General features: G+C 39.5%; 2 protein-coding genes and 1 pseudogene across 10 annotated transcripts in view; 2 read left to right on the plus strand and 1 right to left on the minus strand.

The window, feature by feature from the left end:
• KLHDC3 (kelch domain containing 3) overlaps positions 1–14,857 on the minus strand; it is a 64,418-nt gene extending 49,561 nt beyond the window's left edge. The window contains exon 1 of one of the 4 annotated variants that reach the window (XM_039324501.1): positions 14,704–14,857. The gene's annotated coding sequence lies outside the window, so the exon portion shown is untranslated. The other 3 variants (XM_039324502.1, XM_039324503.1, XM_039324507.1) reach the window with 3 other exon arrangements.
• Positions 1,518–3,999, plus strand: LOC120299570 (annotated as a pseudogene).
• MEA1 (male-enhanced antigen 1) lies at positions 4,783–19,989 on the plus strand. 6 transcript variants are annotated; one of them, XM_039324512.1, is made up of 4 exons: positions 4,783–4,875; positions 17,791–18,081; positions 18,191–18,293; positions 19,368–19,989. In XM_039324512.1, the coding sequence occupies exons 1-4, from the start codon at positions 4,798–4,800 to the stop codon at positions 19,529–19,531; spliced, it is 636 nt and encodes a 211-aa protein (XP_039180446.1). In that variant the 5' UTR covers positions 4,783–4,797; the 3' UTR covers positions 19,532–19,989. The 6 variants fall into 6 exon arrangements, with proteins under 6 accessions (XP_039180446.1, XP_039180445.1, XP_039180447.1 ...); XM_039324511.1 differs by lacking the exon at positions 4,783–4,875 and adding an exon at positions 16,079–16,271; XM_039324513.1 differs by lacking the exon at positions 4,783–4,875 and adding an exon at positions 16,156–16,212.
• The last annotated feature ends 207 nt before the right edge of the window (positions 19,990–20,196 follow it).

Genomic DNA, 20,196 nt, shown 5'->3' on the forward strand with positions numbered 1-20,196 from the left:
AAAATTTTGTGAACACCTAGAAGACTCCTGAGAAACAACACACTAGGGCTTACTTTTATGCTATCGCTCTTATAAAATCACAGCAGTCTTCCTGGGGTAGGCTATAGGCAGATCTAATCCAGCATTGTGACACACAATAGTCAAGTATCCATTTAAGGCAGCGGTTCTCAACCTGTGGGTCATGACCCCATTTGGGGTCGAACGACCATTTCACGGGGGTCGCCAAACAACGCAGTCCGCCATTTTTTCCCCCTTTTCCTTAGCTGTGCTATTCCCTCTTATTGGCTTTCGAAAGTGCCACAGGTGGCACGCAGAGCCGTTCCTGCCTCCCTCCTCTTTGCGCATGCGCAGCTTTTTTCTATATAAACTAAGGAAGTTTCAGTTTCGGAGCACGTAGCAGAAAGCGAGACAGAGAACAAGCGGCAGAAACCGAGAGAGAACAAGCAGCAGAAAGCAAAAGAGAGAATAAGCAAAAGCGGTAAGTTTCGTCTCTGGCTTGACGCTGAGCTTTCTCTGTTTGGCCACTGGACACCCCAGCGGCCCCAGAACACCCTGCCCGCATTTCCTGAAATTTCACAGTCGGCCCAGCGGCTAAAAAACACTCCGCAACTGCCGGCACTTCTCGTAATTTTGCAGCCGGCCTCCCCTCGTGCAGCCCGCCCTGCGCCCTCTCCGCCTGCCACTGATCACAGGGGACAAGCCGGGGGCCACCGGGGAAGGCCGAGGCCAAAGAGCCCGGCCCAGCGGCTAGAAAACACCCCGCGGCCACCGGCATTTCCCGTAAATTTGCAGCCGGCTTCCCCTCATGCAGCCCGCCCCGCGCCCTCTCCGCCTGCCTAATACTGGCCCAAATCTTCAGAGATCGCTGAGTACGGCCCGTCAGCCAGCTACGGATCCATCTGGTGGTGATTCTGCCTACCCCATATTTTTCTGTCTTATCAAGTAGTAGGTTGTGATCTACTTTATCAAATGCCTTTCTGTAAATTTTGGTCCCACATTTAAAGGCAGGGTAAACATGCATTAAAATATATGCAGCGGCGGCACAGCATTAATGGTGGCTGGGGCTGTCTTTCTTGCCACGCCCACTTGGTGGCCACACCCACTTGGTGGCCACACCCACTTGGCCACGTCCCTGGCACCCGGCGATGTATAAGTGGGTTTCAGGTTGCAGTTTGGGCATTTGGTCTCTAAAAGGTTCACCACCACTGGAATAGACTCTCTTGAATAGAGTCTAATTCTATTGGCTTACCTCCCTTGGGCTGGGCCAGCTGGTGGCCCAGCCGGTGGTCGCCCTGCGCCCTCGCTGCCGCATGCCATGGCCGCCCAGGAGCGCCTGGGCCTGCCTGCTGCTGCAGCGAACTGGCGTCTTGCTCTGCGATTGCCGGCTTCGCGCAAGAAGCAGAGTTTTCTTTTCTTTCTTCTACCCCCCTTTCTCTCCCTCTCCTGTACCCTCTCCCCTTCTTTTCTCTCCTCTCCTTCCCTCCCCTCCCCTCTCCTCTCCCCTTCTCCTTTCCTCTTCTCTTGTTCCTTGTCCTGTCCTGTCCTCTTGTCCCCTTTCCTTTTCTTTTCTTTTTCTTTTCTTTTCTTTTGTTTAATTTTCTTTTCTTTCCCTACATGGTGCAACTTCTTAATTGATTGCCTACTCAAATAATGGAGTAATTACTTTGTTGAAGTGCTTAATTACATGTTATGACTTCCAGGAAGATGGTTTGAAAATTGGGAATAAGAATTGATTTCTTCTGCTCTTTTCCTTTTTAATATTTCATTCCCAGAATGAAATCTGAGTGCAATGAATTTCAGCAAATATTGGGCAGATTCTGCCTACACTTCCTGAGATTGAGTGATGCATCTTGGGCTCCCAAATCATGATGAATACTCAGTTATGTGGCCACCTAAATATGGACTTGTGTTTTCTCATGGTCTCAGATCTCTGGCTAAAAATCTGAATTGCATGAGCCTGGTTTCTTTCCCAGGATAGTAGAGCTGATTTTCCACCAAAGGAGTAAGACTCCTCCCATGAAGTTGGTAATTGCTGGCTGTGAAGTTCTGGGAGTTGAAGTCCACATGCCATAAAATTGTCAAGGTTGAGAAACACTGGGTTTGTAAATAGAACAACACAGAGAATGGTAAATCATAGGAAACTTTAATGAACTGTTTTGACTGAACTATGCCATGTGTCATGTTTTGTATTATTGAAGCTATTGTTACATATTTTCACTAGCAAACCATTCAAGACAATGGATCCGAACAACATCAGGAAAAGGAAATATAGTGAGGATTTCTTACAATATGGCTTCACGTCAATATATACAGCGGGAATCGAGAAACTGCAGTGTGTACTTTGTTCTGAAGTTTTATCAGCAGAATCGATGAAGCCTAACAAACTGAAACGCCATTTTGAGAGCAAGCATCCAAACTATGCTGGCAAGAATACAAACTATTTTAGATCCAAAGTTGATGGACTGAAGAAAGGCAGACTTGACACTGGTGCAAGTACCACAAACAAAATGTAGCAGCCGTTGAAGCGTCATATTTGGTGGCACTCAGAATCGCAAGAGCTATGAAACCTCACACCATTGCTGAGGAGTTACTGTTGCCAGCGGCCAAAGACATTGTTCGACTTATGATCAGAGACGAAATTGTGAAGAAATTGAATGCAGTTTCCTTGTCCAATGACACTGTCCGCAGAAGAATAGATGACATGTCTGCTGATATTTTTGATCAGGTAATCCAAGAAATTAAATCTGCTCCACTTCCAATATTTAGTATCCAGTCTGATGAATCTACAGACGTTGCAAACTGTTCCCAGTTACTGGTTTACGTGAGGTATATTAACGATGGCGACTTTAAAGACGAGTTTCTGTTTTGCAAACCTCTTGAAACAACAACTACTGCATGTGATGTATTTGATACAGTTAGTTCATTTCTGAAAGAGCATAACATATCTTGGGAAAGGGTTTGTGGTGTTTGCACAGATGGTGCTCCAGCTATGCTAGGATGTAGATCTGGATTTCAATGTTTGGTACTGAATGAGTCACCAAAAGACATCGGAACTCACTGTATAATTCATCGGCAAATATTAGCAACAAAGACGCTGCCGCAAGAATTACGAGAAGTAATGAAAAGCGTCATAAATTGTATCAACTTTGTAAAGGCAAGCAGCTTAAACACACGCCAAACAATGCTCTGCTATTTCATACTGAAGTGAGATGGTTGTCGAAAGGAAAAGTTTTAAAACGTGTTTTTGAGCTTCGTGATGAACTCAAAATGTTTTTTATTCAGAAAGCAAGACCGCAGTTTGAAACTCTTTTCAGCGATAACAGTGAACTGCAGAAAATAGCTTACTTGACTGACATCTTTGCCATCTTGAATGAGTTAAATTTATCACTGCAAGGACCAAATGCAACGTGCCTTGATTTGTCTGAAAAGATCCGATCATTCCAAATGAAACTGCAGCTTTGGCAAAAAAAATTGGATGAAAATAAAATTTACATGTTGCCTACCTTATCTGCTTTCTTTGAGGAACATGACATTGAACCAGACAACAGGATTACATTGATAAATTCTGTTAAAGAACATCTGCGCATGCTTGCACATGAAACCTCATCGTACTTTCCAAATCTACCTGACACCCCATTTGCACTTGCCAGAAGCCCATTCACAGTCAACGTTGAAAATGTTCCTGAGACAGCACAAGAGGAGTTCATTGAACTTATTAACAGCGATGCAGCGAGAACTGATTTCTCCACAATGCCAGTTATAAAATTCTGGATCAAATGTTTGCAGTCATATCCTGTTCTGTCTAAGACTGTGTTGCGCCTTCTTCTTCCATTTCCAACAACATATCTTTGTGAAACAGGGTTTTCCAGCTTGTTGGTTATCAAGTCTAAATACAGAAACAGATTTTTTGCGGAAGATGATCTTCGGTGTGCACTTGCAAAGACTGCCCAGAGAATTTCTGATCTGGTGAAAAATAAGCAACCTCAACCTTCACACTGATGTTGGCTTTTTACGCATACTGTTGAAAAATGTAGCAATGTAGTTTACTATTATTATATTAAGACTGTTACCCATGCTACACCATGCTTCAAGACAAAATTTCGTTTTTTGTAATTAAAAATAAATATTTAGCAATATATAATTACATATTGTTTTGTGATTAATCACTAAGCTTTAATTATGTTCAATGCAAATACATTCTGCATATCAGATATTTACACTGCGATTCATAACAGTAGCAAAATTATAGTTGTGAAATAGAAACGAAAATAATTTTATGGTTGGGGGTCACCACAACATGGGGAACTGTATTATGGGGTCACGGCATTAGAAAGGTTGAGAACCACTGATTTAAGGCATACTACTGATTCAGAAGACATTAAATAATTTTCACTTATTAGCTGACACTGATACTATAGTTTGCAGAATTGCTAACAATAAATTCTAGACTTTTATTTATTAGTAGAAAAAGTTTTTTCTTCTTCTCTTACCTGTAGTATAACTAGCAATGGCAACGCTATGACACATATGTCAAAGATGACATGCCATGTTTTGGATGACACACCAGCATTAATCAACACAAAAGTATGCCCCATTCACGTGTGATTTTTAGAGGCTGTGGAGGCCATGTGAGAATGGGGTGTGTTCTCGTGCAACCTCCAGAAGTTGCACAATAGGGTTGTGCTCTCACAGTCCCTCCAAACTCTCTGAAAATTGTGCAAGAATTAAGCATGTTTTCGCCTGGTTTTTAAAAGCTGCAAAGGTTGCAGAAGAGCATTCTCTGAAACCACTTCAAGAATGAAGGCCTCGTGTGACCCAGAGTTGCTTTGGATAAGCCACAGATGCCGGTTAAAAGAAAGAAAACACTGCCTGAAGGTAAGTGGTACAGAGCAGATCCTGGGAATTACATATGATTGGACTGTATTTTTTAAAAAAATAAAATAAATGAATTTATAAATGTTTCGCTTTTGTTCAGAGGGAGGAGGTTACATGCCAGCAGAGTCAAGTTAGGCATTTTCTGAACTTTTGACGTGCTGAACCCAATTTGCCAGCACTGGCCTATGCCGTGTATGATTTTACATATCTCATATTCTGTTATTCCCAGCTAAAAGCTCCCGCTACTGTAATATACTTCATAAGAAGCTACTCCAAGCCACTAATGAACCATAAAGGTTGTTTTCTTATTTTATTTTTGTTCTACAATATCCTTTTTAGTGCAGTAACTAGAAATGTAGACAGCATAGCTCACTACCTATTTGAATTAGAGTACTGTATCACAGTTCTAAGAATGGGATGTTTCTTTTTTATTTCCATTAGGTTTTAAGATGACTTATGAAAATCATTTGCATGTTGTCAAATCTACTATGGAAGGACAATTATTGCAGTATTTTAGCATATCCATATAGAACAAACCAAGCGATTTGTTACCTTTACACCTCATTTGTAGTTTTCTCAGAGATAATGTTCCAAAATTCAGCCGCAAAATATTTTGGCTGCATTTTTTCTTTTTAAGAAAAATGTGAGGGTAATTGGGAGTAGAAGGCTTCTGGGAATTTTTGTGGTATTGTTTTGGGTCTCTATGGAAGGAGTTAGATGATTTTCAAGTAAGACTAAAAGTAGTTTGCTTTCTTCAGGCCTTCTATTTCCATTCTCACAGTTTAAAATCCAAACAACAAAATAAAGCTTCTCTTTCAGTTAAATCATGGTTTGCAGAAGACCTCCTGCAAACCTCAAAGTATTGTGTGGTTGCAGTATAATCTCTGATCCTTCAATAGTTTTTCACTCTTGAATATATTAATTAAGCTAATTCCTTGTATAAAACACTATTTCTCATTTCCACACTGGAAATGCATCTGAAAGATTGCACAACCTGTGACTGTTTGGCTATTGTATCCCCATTCATATTGTAAAGTGAAACCAGGACATCACAAAGTTGTCAATGTAAAGCCATCTGCCTTCACTTCCCCCCAAATACTGCCAATATTGCATTCAGAATAAGATCTAAGACTAGCTGCCGTCATGTGGCATCTCTGCAATTACTATGTTCTATCCTTGCAAGTACCTCAGCTTTCCTTTTGCCACTGGTTGAAAAGTGACAGATTTTATGACAACAGATCACAGGTGTTTTAATCCTCTTCTGATTCAATGTCTCCCTTTAGTGAAATATCATTGAAATGGCATATCACAGAAAACAAAAATTGTCAAAACCCAATAAGAATGCCAGATTCAGAAAGGCAAACAAAAGGAAAGTTCACACACCACAAGTTATATAAGCTGAGTTAACAACAAAAGGTATACAGCAAGCTATGCTCACAGGCTGCCTTTACCAAATCAGTAGCTGGTCCCAGGAAAAAATGTACGAAAGTGATGGTTTGCATCCATCAAAGAAAGGGACTGAGTTACTTGGCTATAAATTCACAGATTTTCTGGAGGAATATTTAAACTAAACAGCGGGGACAGTGAGCTAACTGATACAGAACATCCCTGTCCCCGGCAGTCTAAAAACAATAGGGCTATCAGTGCATGTAACATAGATATGTGTGTGGACAAAAATACCAACCTTGCTGTCAAGCAAAATCAAGCTCTTAATAGCGAGTGCCACACAAAGTGCACTAACCAAATAGGTGGTAAGACATTAGGGGAACTCAGGCACCACACAGGTTATGTAGGAAGTAAACACAGGGTCGGTCACAAAAGACTCAAATGTCTATACACAAATGCACAGAGTATGAACAGCAAACAGGGTGAACTAGAAATTCAGGTTAATGAGGGCAGATATGATATTGTTGCCATAACGGAAACATGGTGGGACGAAAACCACAAATGGAGCACACAGCTAGAGGGATTTAAATTATTTAAAAGAAACAGACCAAATAAAAGAGGAGATGGAGTTGCTCTCTATATAAGAAATAACTACATCACCACAGAAATAAAGCACAACACTGATGAAAACTGTCCTGAATGCATATGGGTCAATATAAAGCGCGGGGGGGGACAACATTGCCATAGGTGTATACCAATAGGCCACCCAACCAAACACAGGAAATAGATGAACTTTTTGCTAGTCAGCTAACTAAGTATGTAGGAAGCACATCACAATAGTAATGGGGGACTTTAATTACCCTGACATCAACTGGGAGACAAACTCTGCACCAAGTGGAAGATCAAACAGATTCCTGACAAACCTAGCAGACAACTTTGTCTCCCAAAAAGTAGAGAAGGGAACTAAGGGATTAGCCATTTTGGATCTAATCCTCACTAACAGAGATGAAATGATAGAAGGTGTTGAAGCCATAGGAACCTTGGGAGGAAATGATCACGCAATATTGGAATTCAACATTTTGGAAGCACAAGCAATAGAACACAGTTAAACTAGAGTCTTGGACTTCAAGAGAGCTAATTTCAATAAACTTAGAGAGGGTTTGGGAAGGATTCCATGGATGAGAATCCTCCAGGGGAAAACAACTCAAGAGGGTTGGGAAATTTTCAAAAGTGAGATAATAAAGGCCCAGTCTAGAACAATACCAACAAAGAGGAAAAATAACAGCTCTCAAAAGAAACCAGCATGGCTGCATAAAGAACTCTCTGATCAATTGAAAGATAAAAAGGACAAGTATAAAAAGTAGAAAGAAGGGCACATAACTAAAGCAGAAGATCAGCAAATAGCCCGAGCCTGCAAAGACCGAGTGAGGAAAGCTAAGGCTCAAAATGAACTAAGGCTTGCAACCAAAGTCAAAAATAACAAAAAAAAGCTTCTTTCAAAATGTAGAGAACAAGAAAAAAGTGAAGGAAATGATTGGTCCATTAGTCAGTGAAAGTGGCAAGAAAGTGACAAGCAACAGGGAGAAAGCAGAACTATTTAACTCTTTTTTTGCATCTGTCTTTATACAAAGGGAAAAAACAGACCAACCTATAAAAAATAGTGCCATAAAAAACAAAATAGAAATACAAGTTAAGATAGGCAAGAAAATGGTAAGTGAACACCTGTCCAGCCTTGTTGTTGTTAATTGCAAAGTTGTGTCCGACCCATCGCGACCCCATGAACAACGTTCCTCCAGGTCTTCCTGTCCTCTACCATCTTCTGGAGTCCATTTAAGTTCACACCTACTGCTTCAGTGACTCCATCCAGCCATCTCATTCTCTGTCGTCCCTTTCTTCTATTGCCCTCAATCTTTCCCAGCATTAGGCCCTTCTCCAGTGAGTCCTTTCTTCTCATTAGGTGGCCAAAGTATTTGAGTTTCAACTTCAGGATCTGGCCTTCTAAAGAGCAGTCGGGGTTGATCTCTTCTAGGACTGACCGGTTTGAACGCCTTGCCGTCCAAGGGACTCGCAGGAGTCTTCTCCAGCACCATAGTTCAAAGGCCTCCATGCTTTGGCGCTCGGCCTTTCTTATGGTCCAACTTTCACAGCCATACATTGCAACTGGGAAAACCACGGCCTGGACTATACGCACTTCTGTTGGCAGGGTGATGTCTCTGCTTTTTAGTATGCTGTCTAGATTTGCCATAGCTTTCCTCCCCAGGAGCAAGCGTCTTTTAATTTCTTGGCTGGAGTCCCCATCTGAGGTGATCTTGGAGCCCAGAAAAATAAAATCTGTCACTACCTCCATTTCTTCCCCATCTATTTGCCAGGAATTGAGAGGGCCGGATGCCATGATTTTGGTTTTCTTAATGTTGAGTTTCAAGCCAACTTTTGCACTCTCCTTCTTCACCCGCATTAAGAGGATCTTTAGTTCCTCTTCACTTTCTGACCTGTCCAGCCTAGACGAGTTCAAATCACCAGGACCAGATGGATTACACTCCAAGGTTCTTAAGGAACTGGCAGATGTGATCTCAGAACTACTGAACTATATCTTTCAAAGATCTTGGAGCACTGGGGAACTACCAGAGGACTGGAAAAGAGCTGATGTAGTTCCCATCTTCAAAAAAGGAAAAAAAAAAAAAAAGGGACCCAGGAAATTACAGACCTATCAGCCTGACCTCAATACCTGGGAAGATTTTACAGGCACACAAAGTCATTACTAAAAGCCAACACGGGTTTGTCAAAAACAGATCATGCCAGACAAATCTTATTGCATTCTTTGACCAAGTGACAAAATTAGTGGACCAGAGGAATGCTGTGGATATAATTTACTTAGACTTCAGTAAGGCATTTGACAAAGTAGACCACAACCTACTACTTGATAAGATAGAAAAATGTGGGTTAGACAGCATCACCACCAGATGGATCCGTAGTTGGCTCACCGGCCATACTTAGTGTGTGGTCCTCAATGGAACCGCATCTACATGGAGGGAAGTGTGTAGTGGGGTGCCCCAGGGCTCTGTTCTGGGCCCAGTGCTCTTCAACATCTTCATCAACGATCTGGATGAGGGCATAGATGGGGAACTCATCAAATTTGCAGACGACACCAAGCTGGCAGGAATAGCCAACACTCCAGAAGACAGGCTTAGGATACAGGAGGATCTGGACAGACTTGAACACTGGGCGCTATCTAACAAAATGAAATTCAATGGTGAAAAAAGTAAGGTTCTACATTTAGGCAAGAAAAACCAAATGTACAGGTATAGTATAGGGGGTACCTTGCTCAATAGTAGTAACTGTGAGAGGGATCTCGGAGTCCTAGTGGACAATAATTTAAATATGAGCCAGCAGTGTGCTGCAGCTGCCAAAAAAGCCAACACAGTGCTAGGCTGCATTAACAGAGGGATAGAATCAAGATCTCGTGAAGTATTAATACCATTTTACAATGCCTTGGTAAGGCCACACTTGGAATACTGCATCCAGTTTTGGTCACCACGATATAAAAAAAATGTTGAGATTCTAGAAAGAGTACAGAGAAGAGCAACAAAGATGATTAGGGGACTGGAGGCTAAAACATATAAGGAACAGTTGCTGGAATTGGGTATGTCTAGTTTAACGAAGAGAAGGACGATGGGGGACAAGATAGCTGTGTTCCAATATCTCAGAAGAGGGAGTCAAGCTATTTTCCAAAGCGCATGAAGGCAGGACAAGAAGCAACGGGTGGAAACTAACCAAAGAGAGAAGCAACCTAGAACTAAGGAGAAACTTCCTGACAGTTAGAACAATTAACCAGTGGAACAACCTGCCTCCAGAAGCGGTGAATGCTCCAACACTGGAGGTTTTTAAGAAGAGACTGGACAGCCATTTGTCCAAAATGGTATAGGTTTCCTGCCTGAGCAGGGGGTTGGACTAGATGACCTCCAAGGTCCCTTCCAACTTTATCATTATTATTATAAATCTATCTAGCCACTTCTTATCTCATAAAGTTATTCTAGCTTCCAATGAGAAGAGAAAATCAGTTTGATGTACTAGTTAAGGTACTAGTCTAGAAATCAGGTGAATTCTAAGCCTCAGGCATGAAAGCTGGTTGGGTGACTTTGGGTCAGTTAGTCTCTCTGATCCTAACTGACCTGACAGGATTATTTTTGCGAGGAAAATAACAAGCAGGAATTTTTAGAGATTTGGCATTGTGAATCAACCAAATATGTTTTAAAAAGACAGGATAAAAATATAATACTAACAACTGCCAGTCAAATACTTATTCTCCTTAAACAACACTAATATATGCATTGGAACTATGGGTTTTATCCCTTTTTGGCCTCTTCTCTATTTGTTATGTGGCCATTCTGTCATCAGTAATAAGTGAATGCTCTAGAACAGTTTTTTAAACTTGGTAACTTTAAGATGTGTGGACTTCAATTTTCAGCATTCCCCAACCAGTCAAAGGGAGTTGAAATCCATCTTAAATCTTAAATTTCCCAAGTTTGAAAAATATTGCTCTAAAACTTCCTAGGAATTTTCAAAGCTATCAGAACATCAAGTTTTAATTACAGCAATCTATTGTATATTAGGCTGCTCTAAAAAATACAGAAAAATTTCAGTTGGTAATAGCCAATAACATTAGAATTAGCCACATATAATGGCCACATAATGTTAGAATTAGCTGCTACCAATATCCTTTTGATAGGATGAAAATACCTTCATTGGCTTTCAGCTATTGTGTCATGATAGTAGAGTATGCTAACATACACAGGTAGTCCTCACTTAACTAATGCAATTGGGACTGGCAACTTCGTAGCTAAGGAATGCAGTCATTAATTGAAATATCACAAGACTGAAACAGACTTATGCCAGTTCTGCTGTGGTAATGAAATACAACACCATATGACCACAACTTACAAATTACTGCTGACTTCTCAACTGATTTTGCTTGTTGAAAGCTAGCTGTGAAGCTTGCAAATGGTGATCGTGTGACCACAGGACACTGTGACTGTTTCAGTGCCATCGTAGGTTCAAATTGTCACTAAATACAGCAGTTGTTAAGCAAGCACTATGTGATGGAAAGTAGTAAAGAGGTGGATCCCCAGGAGGGAAGGGGGGCACTCCAGTAACAGCAACTCAGCCCAGAAATGTGTGAAAGAAAGAGGCCTGGGGCCTGATTTAATTTATATATATTTAATTTATTCAATGAGAATATCAAATTTATATCAGAAAATCTCAAATTATATTATAATTATATTATTATTCCATATACAGTGCTGTCCCTTTATAGATCTTAAATAGATGTAAATATATTTATATATTTATTCATATATTAAACTTATATATCACCCAGCTGCTCAATTAAAAACAAGACAAATATATACACATTTTCCTCAAAATTTTCAATAAAATGAAATAATAAACAGGTTAGAAACTCTACATTAGGGATCCTCAACCCCCGGTCCATGGACCAACACCAGTCTGCAGCATGCCAGAAACCAGTCCGCACAAACAAGCGAAGCCCATCTGCGGGATGCAGGCTGTACATGAAACCATGCCCCCTCTGGTCCGTGGAAAAAACTCTCTTCATTGAACCAGTCCCTGATGCCCCAAAGATTGGTGACCCCTGCTCTACATCACTATCTGAACAACTGTGTAAAAAAGCAGCCATTGCCACTCAGACAAACACAGAAGCACTTGTTTAAATTCAATTAGCCATTGCCTCTCCTCATAAAATAGCCCTCAAATTCACTCCAGTCCTACCAATATAATCGTGATTTTGCTTAACTAGGCAATAGGTTGCAAAAACTTTGATAGCTTTAGATTGAGCTGCCCATGTGTACACAAAGTACAAACTATCTATCACTATATCTTCTGGCATAAATTTTTAAAATATAGAATTTTTCAAAATAACAATCTTTATAAAATTTAGTCAGGGACAACATACTGATGTTTCAAATTACTGACCCTGATTTTTCTTCAATAGACAAGATTGACTATAATACTGTAGATCAAAAATCAATATTTCCAAGACCAATCTAATCTTTCATAGAAAGCAGCATTAATATTCGCAATATTGCTGTACATTATTACAGACAGTCCTTGCTTACCAATGATAATTGAGAGAGGGAATTCCATTGCTAAGCGACATGGTTGGAAAAAGCAGTTCAAGCATTCTCATTTGCTGTTGTTAGGTGAATCCCACATGGTTGCGGCATTGTGGGGTCACCATTTGCAATGTCCTGCCAGCTTCCCCATTAATTTCTCAGAAGCTGGCACTAAAGGTCACAAATGGTGATCATGTGACTGCAGAATATTGGAATGTTGTGATTGTAAGCAGTTACTAAGCACCTGAATCAAGATCTCATGATTATGGGGACCCTGCAATGGCCGCAACTATAAAGACCAGTCGTAAGTCTCTCTTGTTCAAACAGTTGCTGAATGGTTATTAAATGAGAACATGTACAATCAACTGATTATTAATTTAGTGTATGGCATATCATATATGGACTTGCAATATATATTAATATTTCACTTAGATTAAAAAAACCACAATAAAATAAGAATGTCAACTGATATTATATTTCTGTACTGAAATTTCTTAATGAAAAATTCTTGACTACTTTGTACTCTTAATGGAAGTGTGTGTGTGGAGGTATATATACCTCCATACACACACTTCTTATTCTAAAAGTACTTTTTGTCCCAAATTCTCATTCAAGTCCAACTCAGCAAAGCACTCGGATGAATAGTTTGGTATTTCAACTATATTGCAATTTTCCTTAACAATGTATCACAAAACGTACAATAAGAAGCAGGGAAAACCAGATGCAAATATAGTCAAAAGTTCCACAGTTATAAACAAACTACTACATAGCATGAAATAAAAATATATTAATGTTATTATTAGCTCCATAGCAGATTATAAGGAAGAGAAAAAATCTCAGGGGAAAATGGCAATTAATAAAATATTTTCTAGAAGAACGTCTTTCAAGGAATTCTACTTTCAGCAAAACAAACTAAGATATTCAAAACACTGTTCTTGGATTTTGTTTTCCACAGGTAATGAAATCAATTTATGCTTTGATTTAAATAAAAAAATGAAGAAGTGCAAATATTCATATTAGATATGTTATTTGGCTTTAGCTAGAAATATAACAATACTTTGTACATGCATCATTTGGTTTTTCTTAAACTGCAAACTATGAACCAATTTTTATATTTGCTCATCTGCACTTGCACTTATATGGACATTACATATGTATAGTTTTATCACTGTAGCCCATTCCCAAATTTCAGAAAATTAATAAGATATTTAAACATCAAGGTTTGCAGACCTGTTTTATCTGAGACTGTACAAAATATTTATATGTATACATGCTATGACATAAAAGAGCAGATTTTCTCATAATCATACATCTCAGAAGGGCAGGAGAGACTAATGTATAAGTAACAGATAATGTAAGCTTACATATTCATAGGCGAAGGATCTCAAGTTACTATAGGTAATGCATACATACTCATAAAGGAACTCAAGTTACTAATATAGGTAATGGAGTTCATACTTCCTGTGCCTGTCCTTCAGAAACCAAAAGGAAGGAATAAAGGGGAAAAAAAATAAAACAGGGAAGAAAACATCTCCCATAAATCAAGAGGAGGTGGCAGTTTGGGAATGTTAGATGCCAAAAGGAAAACATTGTCTATGTACATAAACAAATTCTAAGTAAATCTATGAGATTGTTGTAATAAGATAAAAGGCTGACCTTATATCTCTATATATCAACTTGATTTAATTGATTCCACTCATCTAAGAACTGATTTTCCCCACAACAGGCAACTCCTATTGCTGACATCACTGGCCAATTAATTGTGATTTCTTTTATTACTATTTTATTCGAGTATTCGTCTTTGTGTGTATGGAGTATTTCCTTATTCTATTTCGTAAAATAATTCCGACGTTGGGTACTTCATACCTTGATTTATGAGGGGATGTTTGATACTCCACCTCAGCCAGGACATATAACCCTCGAGGGCACATGCTGGGAGCTCCAGTTCAGGCTATCTGGAAAGGGCCAGGAAAAATAAGGCCAAGACGCCTCCTTTAAGACTCCAGTTTAGGATTCTCAGTGCTCACAAAAGGTGCCTGTCCTGTCACACCCCTCAGTGGTCTGGTGTCCCTTTTATATCGGCATGCGTATTCTTTTTCCCTGGAGGCGGGCCTCCACCGCCATCCCAGTACCTGACGGCCACGAGGATTCGGCTGTCCTCACATCCTGCCGAGCGTAGCCACGATTTCTGACTGCCCCTCCAATGCCCAGCGCCCCCCAACGCGCGTCTTGCCCACCTGCCCCGCGGCAGAACCCTGTTGAAACCGCGTTCTCCTCAGCAGCGGCTCGGAAGGAGCTCATTCTCGCTCATTACCTGCCCGGGAGAGAGGGAAGCGGGGCCGACCTGCGGCCCCGAAGGGTCATACCCGCTCTAACGGCCCGGCTAAGTCCAGCTTTCTCCTCAGGCGACTCAATCTCTGTCTTTCCCTCTCCCTCATCCAGGCCCAGCCTGAGTCCAGCATCGGCGCGTAAGCGCGGGGGTTGTCCCACTCACTAAGGGAGCTTGGGAAATGTAGTGTTCTACTTTTGCGCGTAGTTTGAAGTGTAAGGTTGCACGAGAGAAGATTTCAAGCGCATATGGGGGAGGAGGAGATGTTTCTCGCCTCACATATAATATTTGAAAAGATGGGGAATCCACCCATTTATCGCTCTTTAACTGTCATAACTGAATGAAGATGATCTTCAACCAATGAAATTGTTAAGCAAAAGAACAATTAGACTAGAATAGTGAATGTTGGACCTTCCCTCTTCCCTTGAGATTTTAAAAAGGGGGAAAGCAGTAGCCAACTGATTTGTCTAATCTTGTCTAATCTTGTTTTAATAGATTCCTGTGTAGGGTAGGGACTATATTACTTGTAATATCCCTTCCCGTTTAAGCATTACAATTGTATACATTTATAGTTTGGGCATTTAATATGGATTAGTCACACAAAATTAGGCAGTGGATGTGTTATACAAATATAATGGTTAAGAATTGATGAAGGAGAAGCTGACATCTTAATCCAGTTTAATTTTGTTTTAAGTGAGAGTAGAAACGTGGGGGTTTTATTTGTCCTTATTGACAAATCTATAACAATATTATGCATATGTTGCTGTTGAACATGAGCCTAGGCCTTAACCTTTAGCAGCTTTGCATTAATTTTACTAACATCTGGACTGGATGTTATTAACTAGGGTTTTTCAAATTTATTAAGATATTATTATGTAATTATTTTGAGAGATGTATACTGAAAAATAAGCCCCCTTTACTTTTTCCTGTGATAAATAAGATAGTAGTACCTAATAATAGAGTTCCAAATCAAATAAACTTTGAAATTTACGTAGCCTATTGAAATGATCATAGGCCAACAGCCATGCCTTGTGGTCTGATGCACAGCTTCTGCCCCCCCAAGCTGGCAGCTGAATCATAAAGCTTTCCCTCTGGTGCCTTTAAGAGAACAGTATGTTTTGCAGCACAAGGCTTATGTTTTACATCAGGGAAAAGAGAAGCTAATAATTCATCTTTTCAATGTGATCTTGGGAAATAGTTTGCCGTGGGCTTCTAATACAAACTAGCTGCTATACAGACTAGCAGAGATGTTTTTTAATTTTTCTTTTCTGCAGCACTGAACACAGATAAAGCACCTATCAGAGAATTTTTGCAGGCTGCAGAAAAGGGGAAAAAAGGACACTGTCGTGAGAAGGGCGGAGCTAGACATGGTGAACGATGTTGTCAAGTCTCTTCATAGTGCAGCGTTGGCTTGCGTCGTCATAGTTACGAATTCTCCAGCCGCGCTTAGCTATGACGATTTTCTCAATGGCCGGATGTGCCTTGCTTCCGGGGGTGAGGCCGTGGAAGATCTTTTAGTTCGGTTTTATAACAAGAGGGTGAAATTTGTTTTGGTGAGGATAGAAGATTTTGTAGTGGTGGTAATGGTGATTGCTGATAGCACTTCCTAGCAGGTGCAAGGGAGTATTTATGTCGCCTGTTTGTACAGCGTGAAATGGGACGAGCAGATGTTGGAAATGGAGGTTATCATAGGGGATAATACGGGAATATAGAGGGCAATTTTAAATATCAAAAATATTCTCTCATGTATGACCTTGTTTTAATAACTAGAGCAACCCTGAAAGGTAGACTAGACTCTTCAATTAAGATAAAAAGAGCTAGTAAAGAGAGGTGTAAAACTGCGTATCATAGATTCGACTTGTGGCTTTCTCTCTTTTGCCCATTTAATTCGGAATCAGTTAAGCTGAATTCGAGGACATTCAAATAAATGACTTCACACTGCCTATAGTTAAACTAAAGAAATCTCCATAGGCTGCAGTAATTGCCCTCGGTTTGGGTGATATTAAAAATGAATAAGAGTTGTGGGAAAAAAGACTGTCAATGGTAAAATGCTGGTCTAGCATCTTTATTCTGAGGGTGGTCGGGATTTTAGGTAGGGGTTATTTCTTTTATATGGTGCTTGTGGATGTCCATTGGCTGCTAGAAATAGGCTTTGGTCTAGTTCTACTCTTGTAGGCTAAACAAGGTTGCTGAGAACAAGGAGAGAAATATTAATGTATTGAAAAATTAATTATATCTTCTAGCGTATTAAAATATAGAACGGAGTGAACTGAGTCTATTTTATAATTATGTGATAACTAGGATTTTCCTGCTTTGAATTTGCAGGATATTTTATGCAATAATTTTATATAGATGTATTTTAAAATTGTTTTGGCTTTGCTAGCTACTGCTGAGGTTCTAAGAAAAATTTATGCTGATCAGTGTCTTTTATCTGAAGTTTTCACCATTTTTCTACAGGATGTTTTGCACCTATTTTCTAACATAGAATAGGAAAATAGAGTATATTGAGAGATATTGACATAGGTTCTACCATAGTAAATAGGACAGGTTTTATTCTGTCCCTATTCATGTATACTTATTTTCCCATAGATTAAAATTTGAACCTTAACAAATTATCTGTAATGGTTACATTACTTCATCTGAAAAACTAAACTTTGACTGATATTCTGATCAAGAGTTTGCTTAGAATGGTATCACAGGTTTGGCAGGACTATTGATTTTATTATATGCTGCATGAAGCTACAATGCGGTTTATTTGGCATATGTGAAACTTGCTTATTGCGATTTATTAAATAAACAATGGTTAACCACTATAGCATTGCATGTGTAAAATTGTCATAGATAACAAAGTAAAAGTTTTACCAGTGACAGAAGCAGAGTTTCTGAAAATAATTCTAAATACCTACTATACCAAGTAGTATTTAAGCACAATAATTATGTGTGATAATTTAGAATGGAAACTGCTGGAACAAAATTTGACATCTCTTGGTTCCCTACACTCTTTCCCAGTTTTCTTTTTTACATTCACTACTTTTGTGATGCCAGGTACTGAGATCAAGTTTCTTTTTTCAGTACAGATCCAATTGCATGGCCTTAGAGACAGTAGTTACACAGAGAATGGGTCCAGAGAGGATCTGTCCAAATGAGCATGAGGAGCTGGGGCTTCAAGAACCATCTGATGGAATTCTTGATCCTGTTGGTGAATGGAGTAGTGAAGAACCAGAGGAGGAGGAGGAGGAAGAGGGTATCAATAATGGCTATGTGTATCAGCCACTGAACCAAGAACCGGATCAGGGACCAACAACACATGAATTAACAGCAACTAGCACAGAGCCAGCCCTTGACATCAATCAGCGACTTCAGGTGGCAGTTTTGTTTCAAACACACTATATGGGAGTAATGCTACCAGGAGAAAATTAATGCATGTATCTTTACATTTTTATTGATTTTAATGGCCCTGTGTATCATGCAGGCAATGAGGCTACATCTGCCTGACCCACCTATTGAAAGTGATAATGAAGAAGAGGAGAGACTTGTAGCTCAAAGCAGTCACAACTCAATACCCATGGATCCAGGTAATATAACAAAACTTCCAACTTTGTCAGCTGATAGATTGTATAGGGATATTTCTAACTTTAAGACATTTGATGCACATTATACTATTTTATCTCTATGCATATAAAAAGCTGCAGTTTTTACTTCATCAGTATCACCTACCAGTTTTTCCTCTCCAGCCAAGAGGAACTCCGCCTCTACAATTCTCTAAATTAAATTTAGACATTATCAATCTAGAACTAGTCCATGTGTAAACCTGATTTCTTCTTACTTAATCCTGCAGTGTTGGTATGTTTGCATGTAAATTTACATTTCACAATAAGCTATAGTGTGATTTTCGTTTAGGATGGTCTAAAAACTCTGCCATGTGCTTTGTAGGACTGACTGTTAATATAGTTAATTGTAGTTGTCCAGTACTAAAAATAAACCATGCCATATTGATATACGTGAAGCTATCCAGTGTATATCCCATCTATTTTTGTGGTGGCTTGCAATCTATTATTTGTTTGATTTGGAAACAAAACTAGAGGCATAATGGCCTAGGAAACCATAGCCATTAACAGGATAAGAATTCCTTTCCCTTGCCTTGAAGTCAGCCACAGAATAGGATTGTATATCATCCTAACCCAACTATAATATGGGGTTTAAAGTAAACGAATTGTCTTGTATGCTATTATGTCACTTCATCTCCAGCTGTTCAAATCCTTTAGCAATTGCCTGATTATTGTAACTAGCAGAATAAATAGTGTTTTCATAACAGCATGCAAACAACAGGTTGTTTATTCATGTTATATAACTATTTTGATCTTTTAAGATCACTGGCCTTCCAGTTCTTCATATTAATTTATTTAAGTTATGTTGAATGACAGAATTTTAAACTGAAGAACATTTCATTCAGGATGGTGTGGGTTTTTTGAGACATATATGTTTGATGCATAGTAAAATAATAAAAAAAAAACCTTTTGTTTGCTTGACAGTGTAGGTGATTTACTCCTTTTATCTATTTAGATTGAAACTACATGAACAATCTCCAGGACAGTTATACTTGGGGATTATTTTTCATCCTCTGCCTTTTTTTTATTTATTTATTCTAGAACATGTGGAATTAGTGAAAAGGACCATGGCTGGAATCAAGCTGCCTACACTGAGCATTCCTGCATGGGCCAATGAGATATCAGATGAGCAGTGGCAGGATATGGTGCAACGAACACTGCAAGACAGACAAAGTCAGAATGGCTTCAAGCCTGAATGGAAATGAAGAGCCCCAGTGAGCTTCTTGCCTGCAAAGAAAACAGCTTAACTGGAGCTAATCTATTTTAAACTATCTTTCTCTAAAGTGGTTAGGTAGTTATTTCATCTTTCTTCAGCAGCGAACCTATCAATTCATCTGGTAAAACTGAAAATAATTCATCAGTTGTCTGTAATACTTAGTTGTAAATGCTTAGTGGTGGTGAGTATGAGGCTGTTTTCTTAATCCTGAGAAGAAAGCCTTTTGGATATGTGTTTAGTCTGTTCTTTCTCCTCTTCCCCACTATCTATTGTGAAACATGGGCTAAAGAGCTAAACGTGGCCATGAGGTGCAGTCCAGTGTATCATCTTTTCAAGAGATCCATTTTATTTAGTTCTGTACATACAGGGACATCTGTACAAAATCCAACACTGTCATACTATGTAATACTCTACTGAAAATAAAGTACACCATATGTACATAATGAATTGTAAAGCATCTTAATACTTGTGTCCAGGGAGTGAATGCATCATTTAGTTGCTTTCCCCCTCCCTCTTGGGAAGGGCTGTATAAGACACAAAAGAGGCAGTTCCTTCCCTATCCATGTAAAAGTAAGGGAAGGTAAAAGCTGAAATAGGGACAAACGCAAGGGTTTTAAGTAGAGCTAGATTAAGGTAGAGCACAATTGGAAGTTG

The sequence above is a fragment of the Crotalus tigris genome, unplaced genomic scaffold (assembly GCF_016545835.1).
Source record: "Crotalus tigris isolate CLP2741 ecotype Arizona unplaced genomic scaffold, ASM1654583v1 scf7180000024302.2721777, whole genome shotgun sequence".
NCBI classification, from domain to species: Eukaryota; Metazoa; Chordata; class Lepidosauria; order Squamata; family Viperidae; genus Crotalus; species Crotalus tigris.

Excerpts from the sequence above, each read along its gene's own strand:
- MEA1 (XM_039324511.1), top strand. The coding sequence starts at position 16,086 with ATGGTGAACGATGTTGTCAAGTCTCTTCATAGTGCAGCGTTGGCTTGC. Across the intron at positions 16,272-17,790 it reads AGAGGGTGAAATTTGTTTTG|TACAGATCCAATTGCATGGC; the intron begins GTGAGGATAGAA and ends TTCTTTTTTCAG. Across the intron at positions 18,082-18,190 it reads ACATCAATCAGCGACTTCAG|GCAATGAGGCTACATCTGCC; the intron begins GTGGCAGTTTTG and ends TGTATCATGCAG.